Source organism: Haliotis cracherodii, unplaced genomic scaffold (assembly GCF_022045235.1).
Source record: "Haliotis cracherodii isolate W230 unplaced genomic scaffold, xgHalCrac1.p SCAF_11, whole genome shotgun sequence".
Classification (NCBI taxonomy): Eukaryota; Metazoa; Mollusca; class Gastropoda; order Lepetellida; family Haliotidae; genus Haliotis; species Haliotis cracherodii.
Genome location: NW_027266266.1, coordinates 6,655,963 through 6,670,755, shown reverse-complemented (window position 1 = coordinate 6,670,755; position 14,793 = coordinate 6,655,963). Strand labels below are relative to the sequence as shown.

General features: G+C 46.6%; 1 protein-coding gene across 1 annotated transcript in view; it reads left to right on the top strand.

Moving 5' to 3' along the window:
* LOC139456155 (phosphorylase b kinase gamma catalytic chain, skeletal muscle/heart isoform-like) overlaps positions 1-14,793 on the top strand; it is a 62,777-nt gene that overhangs the window by 27,733 nt on the left and 20,251 nt on the right. The window contains exon 3 of the mRNA XM_071237704.1: positions 9,304-9,479. Coding sequence (XP_071093805.1) covers positions 9,304-9,479 — 176 coding nt within the window. The remainder of the gene's footprint in view (positions 1-9,303; positions 9,480-14,793) is intronic.

The following is a 14,793-nucleotide window of genomic DNA, read 5'->3' as shown; positions in this document are numbered from 1 at the left end:
TGAGCCACCTAGCCAATCTGTAGTCCCAGCCAGCTTGATTGAAGTGTTTGAAACTCATATTTGTTTGTCAGCTGACCCCCTACAGGGATTTGATTGTCTCTACATGCCCCTACTGGAGCCCTACTGGGACTTGATTGTCTCTACATGCCCCTACTGGAGCCCTACAGGGACTTGATTGTCTCTACATGCCCCTACTGGAGCCCTACAGGGACTTGATTGTCTCTACATGCCCCTACTGGAGCCCTACTGGGACTTGATTGTCTCTACATGCCCCTACTGGAGCCCTACTGGGACTTGATTGTCTCTACATGCCCCTACTGGAGCCCTACTGGAGCCCTACAGGGATTTGATTGTCTCTACATGCCCCTACTGGAGCCCTACAGGGACTTTGTTGTCCCTACATGCCCCTACTGGAGCCCTACAGGGGCTTGATTGTCTCTACATGCCCCTACTGGAGCCCTACTGGAGCCCTACTGGGACTTGATTGTCTCTACATGCCCCTACTGGAGCCTTACAGGGACTTGGATGTCTCTACATGCCCCTACTGGAGCCCTACAGGGACTTGGTTGTCTCTACATGCCCCTACTGGAGCCCTACTGGAGCCCTACAAGGACTTGATTGTCTCTACATGCCCCTACTGGAGCCCTACTGGAGCCCTACAGGGATTTGGTTGTCTCTATGGAACCCTACAGGGACTTGATTGTCTCTACTGGAGCCCTACTGGAGCCCTACTGGGACTTGATTGTCTCTACATGCCCCTACTGGAGCCCTACTGGGACTTGATTGTCTCTACATGCCCCTACTGGAGCCCTACAGGGATTTGATTGTCTCTACATGCCCCTACTGGAGCCCTACAGGGACTTTGTTGTCCCTACATGCCCCTACTGGAGCCCTTCAGGGGCTTGATTGTCTCTACATGCCCCTACTGGAGCCTTACAGGGACTTGGATGTCTCTACATGCCTCTACTGGAGCCCTACAGGCACTTGATTGTCTCTACATGCCCCTACTGGAGCCCTACAGGAGCCCTACTGGGACTTGGATGTCTCTACATGCCCCTACTGGAGCCCTACAGGAGCCCTACTGGGACTTGGATGTCTCTACATGTCCCTACTGGAGCCCTACTGGAACCCTACAGTGATTTGGTTGTCTCTACATGCCCCTACTGGAGCCTTACAGGGACTTGGATGTCTCTACATGCCCCTACTGGAGCCCTACAGGGGCTTGATTGTCTTTACATGCCCCTACTGGAGCCTTACAGGGACTTGGATGTCTCTACATGCCCCTACTGGAGCCCTACAGGGACTTGGTTGTCTCTACATGCCCCTACTGGAGCCCTACTGGAGCCCTACAAGGACTTGATTGTCTCTACATGCCCCTACTGGAGCCCTACTGGAGCCCTACAGGGACTTGATTGTCTCTACATGCCCCTACTGGAGTCCTACAGGGACTTGATTGTCTCTACATGCCACTACTGGAGCCCTGCTGGAACCCTACAGGGACTTGATTGTCTCTACATGCCCCTACTGGAGCCCTACTGGAGCCTTACAGGGACTTGGATGTCTCTACATGCCCCTACTGGAGCCTTACAGGGACTTGGATGTCTCTACATGCCCCTACTGGAGCCCTACTGGAGCCCTACAAGGACTTGATTGTCTCTACATGCCCCTACTGGAGCCTTACAGGGACTTGGATGTGTCTACATGCCCCTACTGGAGCCCTACTGGAGCCCTACAGGCACTTGATCGTCTCTACATGCCCCTACTGGAGCCCTACAGGAGCCCTACTGGGACTTGATTGTCTCTACATGCCCCTACTGGAGCCCTACAGGAGCCCTACAGGGATTTGGTTGTCTCTACATGCCCCTACTGGAGCCCTACTGGAGCCCTACAAGGACTTGATTGTCTCTACATGCCCCTACTGGAGCCCTACTGGAGCCCTACTGGGACTTGGATGTCTCTACATGCCCCTACTGGAGCCCTACAGGAGCCCTACTGGGACTTGGATGTCTCTACATGTCCCTACTGGAGCCCTACTGGAACCCTACAGTGATTTGGTTGTCTCTACATGCCCCTACTGGAGCCTTACAGGGACTTGGATGTCTCTACATGCCCCTACTGGAGCCCTACAGGGGCTTGATTGTCTTTACATGCCCCTACTGGAGCCTTACAGGGACTTGGATGTCTCTACATGCCCCTACTGGAGCCCTACAGGGACTTGGTTGTCTCTACATGCCCCTACTGGAGCCCTACTGGAGCCCTACAAGGACTTGATTGTCTCTACATGCCCCTACTGGAGCCCTACAGGAGCCCTACAGGGATTTGGTTGTCTCTACATGCCCCTACTGGAGCCCTACTGGAGCCCTACAAGGACTTGATTGTCTCTACATGCCCCTACTGGAGCCCTACTGGAACCCTACAGGGACTTGGTTGTCTCTACATGCCCCTACTTGAGCCCTACTGGAGCGCTACAGGGATTTGGTTGTCTCTACATGCCCCTACCGGAGCTACTGGGACTTGATTGTCTCTACATGCCCCTACTGGAGCCTTACAGGGACTTGATTGTCTCTACATGCCCCTACTGGAGCCCTACTGGAGCCCTACTGGAGCCCTACAGGGATTTTGTTGTCTCTGCTTGGTTGTCTCTACTTACCCCTACTGGAGCCCTACAGGGACTTGATTGTCTCTACATGCCCCTACTGGAGCCCTACTGGAGCCCTACAGGGACTTGATTGTCTCTACATGCTCCTACTGGAGCCCTACTGGAGCCCTACAGGGATTTGGTTGTCTCTACTTGGTTGTCTCTACATGCCCCTACTGGAGCCCTACTGGAGCCCTACAGGGACTTGGTTGTCTCTACATGCCCCTACTGAGCCCCCTGACTTGGTTCTATGTCAAACAGTGTTCCAGACGTCATCCATGGCACTGCAAAATGATGAGCTCATTACCCGGAGGACAAGTTCAGGTGGGACTATAAATCCAGCTAGCTAGGACTGTGAGTTGGCCCAAGTCCTGTCCCCCTGTCAAGAATGACTGCCCCATCCTGGTGCATATATTCCAGAAATATAGCAAATAGTGTTGTCAGAGACTGTACAGCTGTGTAATTGTGGTATTCATTTGCCATAGCAGTTAAAAATAAATTGATATGCAGAAAGTAACATCATTTCAGCAGGTGAAAGAGGAGGACATGCTTACCCTTTTTGTGAACACCTGGTGTCATCACTGCTTTTCAGTGATCCGGGGGCACGGGTGGGTTTCACCGAAGTGGTAAACGTCTGAGACCTGCATCACTTCGGGCTTTCCTCCCACATTAAGCTGACACGCCGCGATATAACTGGAATACTTATAAAAGCGGCGTAAAACCCAACTCACTCACTCAATTTCAGTGATCCATTCATATATTCTTCATCAGTATTTTGCCTTTTATACCCAATGGAATTGGTTTAAGATAATCAGGACTGGTTATTCTCTGGCACTGACTTTATAAATTTCAACAACTTTAATTAATTTTGCTCTGGCAGTGCTCAAGCCTAATTCCCCTTCAAACTATTCTTAACATTGACATGATTTCGTGAACATTGTCAGTTTCTGTTTACTTTGTGTTGAAACTTCTGTGGATGAAGGTTTAATGTCAGATCCCTGGCCGCGTCATACCAAAAGATGTTAAAAGATGGTACTTGTTGTTACCCTGTCTGGCGCTCGGCATTAAGGGGCTAAAACAAGGACTGGTCGGCTCGGAGTCAGTATACTGTGTCTGAGTGGGGTATTAATGTTAAACTGTGGCATGGTATCCCAGTGAGCTAGCACTATAAATCGGCATCAGTCCGGACCAGTACAAGCAGCCACACACACCCACACACCCACACGTGCATGCATGTCGCTATATAAGTGCATAATCTTGGACGTGACGTTGAACCCCATTTCACCTCAGATTCTCAGTGATGGAAAATGCTGCAGGAGAAAACAGTCACATGGTGAATTATTGCAATACATGTATGCTGTAGAAATGTTCTCACTCCATCCCAGCTGGGACACTGAACTACTAAGGGAGCTATGTAAACAGTGGGAGGAAAGTCGGTTAAGTATCTAGGTCAAGTCATCTGGTGTGAGCCAGTTAAGTTTGTTTATAGTTTGGCTCAGTTTATATGTACTGCTGCCTCCATGCTGAGTGAAGTCAGTTATCTCCACAGCCTGACCAGTCACAGGGCTGATAACATTGATCCTAGGTTGATGTAATTCACAGTGGGGACAAACTTTCAATTCCAGGCAGTTTTGATGTTTCAGTGTTTGGTGGAGAGCTGTTGACTGATCTGAATACAAATTGATCCAGTGTCACTGACACCAGTAGTGCTAGGCAATAGCTAGGCAATAAGAAATGATTTCCCTTCATCCCCACCTGCTACACATCCAAACACCAAGGCTCATGTGCTGCAGATGGAGACATTCACTTTGTGTGATTCCTTGTTTCTTAAGGGACCAGTTCAAAAGTTTTATGTCTGATAGAATACATAATTAGGGGTGGGGGTGAGGTTGAGGTGTTGAAAATGGCCCTGGAAGTGAGGTGAGGTGAAATGGGGTTTAACATTGCGTCCAAGATATAGCGACGTGCATGCGGGATCGATGCTCATATCAATCACTGGATTGTCTGGTCCAGAGTCGATTATTTACAGACCGCCATCATATAGCTGGAATATTGCTGAGTGCGGTGTTAAACAACAAACCAACCAACATATGTTCATATCAGACTATGTTGAGACTTGCATCACTTTCCTTTCACATAAAGCTGACACGTCATGATTTAACTGAAATACTGAAAGCGGTGTTAATAGCAATCAGTTCACAGGAGACTTAAATGTGTATCTTTGTGAGCCTCTGATCACCAGATGATAACCAGATTATCTGTCATATAAATATACACAATTCTTTAATTTGGGGTACTTTATTAACCAATATACTATAAAATATTTTTTTCCATTTTTGAACTATAATTGCTTTGGGAACCTCATCCTTTGAAATATATTCTTTGCAATGCAGCCCTCTATTTGGCAACCATTTAGTTCACCATTTCAATCAGAACTTACTTTAATAGTAGGCACACATGAGTTACATGCGTTACCATGGTTACCGTAGTTACCATGCAGTTGCCAAATTCTTCATTTTGAGATTTTGGTCTTCAAAATATGATCCTAGCCCTGTAAAGTTACATGTTTGATGTTTGACTGGATAATGATGATATTGAAGTTCACTCGTTAAGAAACTGTTGACAGTTAAAGGGGGACGGAAGCTCAAGCGTTGTTGTTGTTGTTGTTGTTGTTGTTCACTCGTTAAGAAACTGTTGACAGTTAAAGGGGGACGGAAGCTCAACATTGCTCAAGCGTTGTTGTTGTTGTTGTTGTTGTTGTTGTTGTTGTTGTTCACTCGTTAAGAAACTGTTGACAGTTAAAGGGGGACGGAAGCTCAACATTGCTCAAGCGTTGTTGTTGTTGTTGTTGTTGTTGTTGTTGTTGTTGTTCACTCGTTAAGAAACTGTTGACAGTTAAAGGGGGACGGAAGCTCAACATTGCTCAAGCGTTGTTGTTGTTGTTGTTGTTCACTCGTTAAGAAACTGTTGACAGTTAAAGGGGGACGGAAGCTCAAGCGTTGTTGTTGTTGTTGTTATTGTTGTTGTTGTTATTATTAGCCTGTTGACTTCCTTGTAAAGACTAGAACTGTCAGTCCTGTTGCAAGTACTGCAGGGATGTCTTGTGCCGTCTACACCTCATCTGCATGCTTGCTCAGACTAAACACTGTACCCATTGCTCGATCAGTTTGGGGCATTGATTCCTGCTGCCTCTGTACGCCGGTCTTAACACATGATCCAGATGTGTCCGAGGCGAGACTTAGTGCTTTAAAACTTGAGACGGCATTCCAGGAGAATGTGTTGAATCAGGTGAAGTAGGAAGTGTGTTTGTAGGGCTGTATGGATCTCGGTCAATCTATGTAACTCGGTGGATGGCTTGTATTTATCCATCGCTGTTGTGTAACACTGTTATGGGACCCGAGACAAAACACCTGATACAGTACAGCCTCATTCATACTCTCATTGTCTGACATTATTTTATACATATGTGTGGTGTTTGCTATTTTATACATGTGTGGTGTTTGCTATTTTCTGTGTTGAATAAATCCTGCTACCAGCAATGACAGTGGTTGGGGTGAATGACTGACTGCCTATCACATGTACAGCCACAGTAAGTCGTGGTGGCAATGGTCATACAGTGGTCATTCAGTCATACAGTGGTCAAACAGTCAAAGTGGTCATACAGTCATAGAGTCATAGTGGGCATACAGTGGTCATACAGTCATAGCGGTCATACAGTCATAGCGGTCATACAGTCACAGTGGTCATACAGTCACAGTGGTCATACAGCCACAGTGGTCATACAGTCAAACAGTGGTCATACAGTCATACAGTGGTCATACAGTCACAGTGGTCATACAGTCATATTGGGCATACAGTCACAGTGGTCATATAGTTACAGTGGTCATACAGTCACAGTGGTCATGCAGTCATACAGTGGTCATACAGTCACAGTGGTCATACAGTCAAACTGGTCATACAGTCATAGTGGTCATACAGTCATAGTGGTCATACAGTCACAGTGGTCATACAGTCACAGTGGTCATACAGTCATAGTGGGCATACAGTCACAGTGGTCATACAGTCACAGTGGTCATACAGTCACAGTGGTCATACAGTTACAGTGGTCATACAGTCACAGTGGTCATGCAGTCACAGTGGTCATACAGTCAAACAGTGGTCATACAGTCATAGTGGTCATACAGTCATAGTGGTCATACAGTGGGTATACAGTCACAGTGGTCATACAGTGGTCATACAGTCACAGTGGGCATACAGTCACAGTGGGCATACAGTCACAGTGGTCATACAGTCACAGTGGTCATACAGTCACAGTGGTCATACAGTCACACTGGTCATGCAGTCACAGTGGTCATACAGTCAAACAGTGGTCATACAGTCATAGTGGTCATACAGTCATAGTGGTCATACAGTCACAGTGGTCATACAGTCACAGTGGTCATACAATCATAGTGGGCATACAGTCACAGTGGTCATACAGTTACAGTGGTCATACAGTCACAGTGGTCATGCAGTCATACAGTGGGCATACAGTCACAGTGGTCATACAGTCAAACAGTGGTCATACAGTCACAGTGGTCATACAGTCATAGTGGTCATACAGTCATAGTGGTCATACAGTGGGTATACAGTCACAGTGGTCATACAGTGGGCATACAGTCACAGTGGGCATACAGTCACAGTGGTCATACAGTCACAGTGGTCATACAGTCACAGTGGTCATGCAGTCACAGTGGTCATGCAGTCACAGTGGTCATGCAGTCACAGTGGTCATACAGTCAGTGGTCATACAGTCACAGTGGTCATGCAGTCACAGTGGTCATGCAGTCACAGTGGTCATACAGTCACAGTGGTCATGCAGTCACAGTGGTCATGCAGTCACAGTGGTCATACAGTCATAGTGGTCATGCAGTCACAGTGGTCATACAGTCACAGTGGTCATACAGTCACAGTGGTCATGCAGTCACAGTGGTCATGCAGTCACAGTGGTCATACAGCCACAGTGGTCATACAGTCACAGTGGTCATGCAGTCACAGTGGTCATGCAGTCACAGTGGTCATGCAGTCACAGTGGTCATACAGTCACAGTGGTCATGCAGTCACAGTGGTCATGCAGTCACAGTGGTCATACAGTCATAGTGGGCATACAGTCACAGTGGTCATACAGTCACAGTGGTCATGCAGTCACAGTGGTCATACAGTCACAGTGGTCATACAGTCACAGTGGTCATGCAGTCACAGTGGTCATGCAGTCACAGTGGTCATACAGCCACAGTGGTCATACAGTCACAGTGGTCATGCAGTCACAGTGGTCATGCAGTCACAGTGGTCATGCAGTCACAGTGGTCATACAGTCACAGTGGTCATGCAGTCACAGTGGTCATGCAGTCACAGTGGTCATACAGTCATAGTGGGCATACAGTCACAGTGGTCATACAGTCACAGTGGTCATGCAGTCACAGTGGTCATACAGTCACAGTGGTCATACAGTCAGTGGTCATACAATGGTCATACAGTCATAGTGGTCGTACAGTGGTCATACAGTCATAGTGGTCATACAGTGGTCATGCAGTCACAGTGGTCGTACACTGGTCATACAGTCATAGTGGTCATACAGTGGTCTTACCGTCATACAGTGGTCATACAGTGGTCTTACAGTCATACAGTGGTCTTGCAGTCGTACAGTGGTCTTACAGTGGTCTTAAAGTCATACAGTGGTCTTACAGTCATACTCGATAATTTACAGATGCCTTCATATAGCTGGATTATTTCGTTGAGATTTTGATCTTTTCAATACATTTTTCATTATGCATCCATCTTTGTGATTAAAGTCAGTGATTTATAACTATGGTAAAGACTTTTCTTTCTGATATAAAATACAAGATCAGCGTACTGGACACACATCTATTGTCCTGTATCAACTGATTGGGTATCATCTTGGTACGGCATTGAACAAAAGCCAAAAAACAAATCATTTACCGGTGATTACAGGACGAGCTCAGTCCTGGAAGCATTACAGCATGTCAGGTGTTAATTGTTAAGCTCTGCACTCGGGAATAGTCCAGCTATAGGACGGCGGGCTGTAACTAATGCAGTGATTGACATCATGAGCATTGATCTACTCAATAGGGATACAGTGACATGCATCAACCAAGTCTGACCACTGATTCATAAACAACATGGCAACTGCCATGCTGAATTCTACGATTGCAGAATTTGCAGAGCATGTGTACCGTCAACTGGGCGTCGACACATATTTTACAAATCTGTTCTCATTTTTAATGAAGGTGCTCACGTGATCTGATGCACTTTGCATGGTAAAACACATTTTATTACACTAAAGATCTTTATTAATGGTGAGTTCATCTTGACTGGGCGCCACCATTTTATTTGAAGCAAATGCAAGTGATATGAAAGGTTGAACCTGATAGGTCACTTTTAGGGACTTAGAAGGGACATAAATTGAAATAGCCACTGATGACGCTACAATCAAACGCAGGAAGTCCAGTCAAATTCAGCAATGGTGGAAACTGGACTTTTAGAGTCAGTTAACACCCTTGCCTCGGGAAAATGATCCAGACCAGCATGATATGACAGCAGAATGCTGACTGGGCATTTGAAAAGATTGACTCACTCATTCACTAATGCAACCTGTTTGTTTCCAGGGGGGTGTCGAGCACGGTGCGGCGGTGTGTGGAGAAGGCATCAGGGACAGAGTACGCCGTCAAGATCATCGACATCAGCGGGGAGAAGGGTGAGGAACACCAGGTGGAGCAGCTGAGGCGCGACACCTCCCGCGAGATCAACATCCTGCGCATGTGTGCTGGACACCCACATATCAGTAAGTTCATTGTCACAGTGCCGGACACCCACATATCAGTAAGTCCATTGTCACAGTGCCGGACACCCACATATCAGTAAGTCCATTGTCACAGTGCCGGACACCCACATATCAGTAAGTTCATTGTCACAGTGCCGGACACCCACATATCAGTTAGTTCATTGTCACAGTGCCGGACACCCACATATCAGTAAGTTCATTGTCACAGTGCCGGACACCCACATATCAGTAAGTCCATTGTCACAGTGCCGGACACCCACATATCAGTAAGTTCATTGTCACAGTGCCGGACACCCACATATCAGTAAGTCCATTGTCACAGTGCCGGACACCCACATATCAGTAAGTTCATTGTCACAGTGCCGGACACCCACATATCAGTAAGTTCATTGTCACAGTGCCGGACACCCACATATCAGTAAGTTCATTGTCACAGTGCCGGACACCCACATATCAGTAAGTTCATTGTCACAGTGCTGGACACCCACATATCAGTAAGTTCATTGTCACAGTGCACGACACCCACATATCAGTAAGTCCATTGTCACAGTGCCGGACACCCACATATCAGTAAGTTCATTGTCACAGTGCCGGACACCCACATATCAGTAAGTTCATTGTCACAGTGCCGGACACCCACATATCAGTAAGTTCATTGTCACAGTGCATGACACCCACATATCAGTAAGTTCATTGTCACAGTGCACGACACCCTCATATCAGTAAGTTCATTGTCACAGTGCCGGACACCCACATATCAGTAAGTTCATTGTCACAGTGCACGACACCCACATATCAGTAAGTTCATTGTCACAGTGCCGGACACCCACATATCAGTAAGTTCATTGTCACAGTGCATGACACCCACATATCAGTAAGTTCATTGTCACAGTGCCGGACACCCACATATCAGTAAGTTCATTGTCACAGTGCACGACACCCACATATCAGTAAGTTCATTGTCACAGTGCACGACACCCACATATCAGTAAGTTCATTGTCACAGTGCTGGACACCCAAATATCAGTAAGTTTATTGTCACAGTGCACGACACCCACATATCAGTAAGTTCATTGTCACAGTGCACGACACCAACATATCAGTAAGTTCATTGTCACAGTGCACGACACCCACATATCAGTAAGTTCATTGTCACAGTGCTGGACACCCACATATCAGTAAGTTTATTGTCACAGTGCTGGACACCCACATATCAGTAAGTTCATTGTCACAGTGCACGACACCCACATATCAGTAAGTTCATTGTCACAGTGATGGACACCCACATATCAGTAAGTTTATTGTCACAGTGCATGACACCCACATATCAGTAAGTTCATTGTCACAGTGCACGACACCCACATATCAGTAAGTTCATTGTCACAGTGCCGGACACCCACATATCAGTAAGTTCATTGTCACAGAGCCGGACACCCACATATCAGTAAGTTCATTGTCACAGTGTTGGACACCCACATATCAGTAAGTTCATTGTCACAGTGCCGGACACCCACATATCAGTAAGTTCATTGTCACAGTGCTGGACACCCACATATCAGTAAGTTCATTGTCACAGTGCCGGACACCCACATATCAGTAAGTTCATTGTCACAGTGCTGGACACCCACATATCAGTAAGTTCATTGTCACAGTGCCGGACACCCACATATCAGTAAGTTCATTGTCACAGTGCCGGACACCCACATATCAGTAAGTTCATTGTCACAGTGCTGGACACCCACATATCAGTAAGTTCATTGTCACAGTGCCGGACACCCACATATCAGTAAGTTCATTGTCACAGTGCTGGACACCCACATATCAGTAAGTTCATTGTCACAGTGCCGGACACCCACATATCAGTAAGTTCATTGTCACAGTGCCGGACACCCACATATCAGTAAGTTTCATTGTCACAGTGCCGGACACCCACATATCAGTAAGTTCATTGTCACAGTGCCGGACACCAACATATCAGTAAGTTCATTGTCACAGTGCCGGACACCCACATATCAGTAAGTTCATTGTCACAGTGCTGGACACCCACATATCAGTAAGTTCATTGTCACAGTGCACGACACCCACACATCAGTAAGTTCATTGTCACAGTGCCGGACACCCACATATCAGTAAGTTCATTGTCACAGTGCTGGACACCCACATATCAGAAAGTTTATTGTCACAGTGCCGGACACCCACACATCAGTAAGTTCATTGTCACAGTGCCGGACACCCACATATCAGTAAGTTCATTGTCACAGTGCCGGACACCCACATATCAGTAAGTTCATTGTCACAGTGCTGGACACCCACATATCAGTAAGTTCATTGTCACAGTGCCGGACACCCACATATCAGTAAGTTCATTGTCACAGTGCCGGACACCCACATATCAGTAAGTTCATTGTCACAGTGCCGGACACCCACATATCAGTAAGTTCATTGTCACAGTGCCGGACACCCACATATCAGTAAGTTCATTGTCACAGTGTTGGACACCCACATATCAGTAAGTTCATTGTCACAGTGCTGGACACCCACATATCAGTAAGTTCATTGTCACAGTGCCGGACACCCACATATCAGTAAGTTCATTGTCACAGTGTTGGACACCCACATATCAGTAAGTTCATTGTCACAGTGTTGGACACCCACATATCAGTAAGTCCATTGTCACAGTGCGGGACACCCACATATCAGTAAGTTCATTGTCACAGTGCCGGACACCCACATATCAGTTAGTCCATTGTCACAGTGCCGGACACCCACATATCAGTAAGTTCATTGTCACAGTGCCGGACACCCACATATCAGTAAGTTCATTGTCACAGTGCCGGACACCCACATATCAGTAAGTTTCATTGTCACAGTGCCGGACACCCACATATCAGTAAGTTCATTGTCACAGTGCCGGACACCAACATATCAGTAAGTTCATTGTCACAGTGCCGGACACCCACATATCAGTAAGTTCATTGTCACAGTGCTGGACACCCACATATCAGTAAGTTCATTGTCACAGTGCACGACACCCACACATCAGTAAGTTCATTGTCACAGTGCCGGACACCCACATATCAGTAAGTTCATTGTCACAGTGCTGGACACCCACATATCAGAAAGTTTATTGTCACAGTGCCGGACACCCACACATCAGTAAGTTCATTGTCACAGTGCCGGACACCCACATATCAGTAAGTTCATTGTCACAGTGCCGGACACCCACATATCAGTAAGTTCATTGTCACAGTGCTGGACACCCACATATCAGTAAGTTCATTGTCACAGTGCCGGACACCCACATATCAGTAAGTTCATTGTCACAGTGCCGGACACCCACATATCAGTAAGTTCATTGTCACAGTGCCGGACACCCACATATCAGTAAGTTCATTGTCACAGTGCCGGACACCCACATATCAGTAAGTTCATTGTCACAGTGTTGGACACCCACATATCAGTAAGTTCATTGTCACAGTGCTGGACACCCACATATCAGTAAGTTCATTGTCACAGTGCCGGACACCCACATATCAGTAAGTTCATTGTCACAGTGTTGGACACCCACATATCAGTAAGTTCATTGTCACAGTGTTGGACACCCACATATCAGTAAGTCCATTGTCACAGTGCGGGACACCCACATATCAGTAAGTTCATTGTCACAGTGCCGGACACCCACATATCAGTTAGTCCATTGTCACAGTGCCGGACACCCACATATCAGTAAGTTCATTGTCACAGTGCCGGACACCCACATATCAGTAAGTTCATTGTCACAGTGCCGGACACCCACATATCAGTAAGTCCATTGTCACAGTGCCGGACACCCACATATCAGTAAGTTCATTGTCACAGTGCACGACACCCACATATCAGTAAGTTCATTGTCACAGTGCACGACACCCACATATCAGTAAGTTCATTGTCACAGTGCTGGACACCCAAATATCAGTAAGTTTATTGTCACAGTGCACGACACCCACATATCAGTAAGTTCATTGTCACAGTGCACGACACCAACATATCAGTAAGTTCATTGTCACAGTGCACGACACCCACATATCAGTAAGTTCATTGTCACAGTGCTGGACACCCACATATCAGTAAGTTTATTGTCACAGTGCTGGACACCCACATATCAGTAAGTTCATTGTCACAGTGCACGACACCCACATATCAGTAAGTTCATTGTCACAGTGATGGACACCCACATATCAGTAAGTTTATTGTCACAGTGCACGACACCCACATATCAGTAAGTTCATTGTCACAGTGCACGACACCCACATATCAGTAAGTTCATTGTCACAGTGCCGGACACCCACATATCAGTAAGTTCATTGTCACAGTGCCGGACACCCACATATCAGTAAGTTCATTGTCACAGTGCTGGACACCCACATATCAGTAAGTTCATTGTCACAGTGCCGGACACCCACATATCAGTAAGTTCATTGTCACAGTGCTGGACACCCACATATCAGTAAGTTCATTGTCACAGTGCCGGACACCAACATATCAGTAAGTTCTTTGTCACAGTGCCGGACACCCACATATCAGTAAGTTCATTGTCACAGTGCCGGACACCAACATATCAGTAAGTTCATTGTCACAGTGCCGGACACCCACATATCAGTAAGTTCATTGTCACAGTGCTGGACACCCACATATCAGTAAGTTCATTGTCACAGTGCCGGACACCCACATATCAGTAAGTTCATTGTCACAGTGCCGGACACCCACATATCAGTAAGTTCATTGTCACAGTGCTGGACACCCACATATCAGTAAGTTCATTGTCACAGTGCCGGACACCCACATATCAGTAAGTTCATTGTCACAGTGCTGGACACCCACATATCAGTAAGTTCATTGTCACAGTGCCGGACACCCACATATCAGTAAGTTCATTGTCACAGTGCCGGACACCCACATATCAGTAAGTTCATTGTCACAGTGCCGGACACCCACATATCAGTAAGTTCATTGTCACTGTGCCAGACACCCACATATCAGTAAGTTCATTGTCACAGTGCCGGACACCCACATATCAGTAAGTTCATTGTCACAGTGCTGGACACCCACATATCAGAAAGTTTATTGTCACAGTGCCGGACACCCACACATCAGTAAGTTCATTGTCACAGTGCCGGACACCCACATATCAGTAAGTTCATTGTCACAGTGCTGGACACCCACATATCAGAAAGTTTATTGTCACAGTGCCGGACACCCACACATCAGTAAGTTCATTGTCACAGTGCCGGACACCCACATATCAGTAAGTTCATTGTCACAGTGCCGGACACCC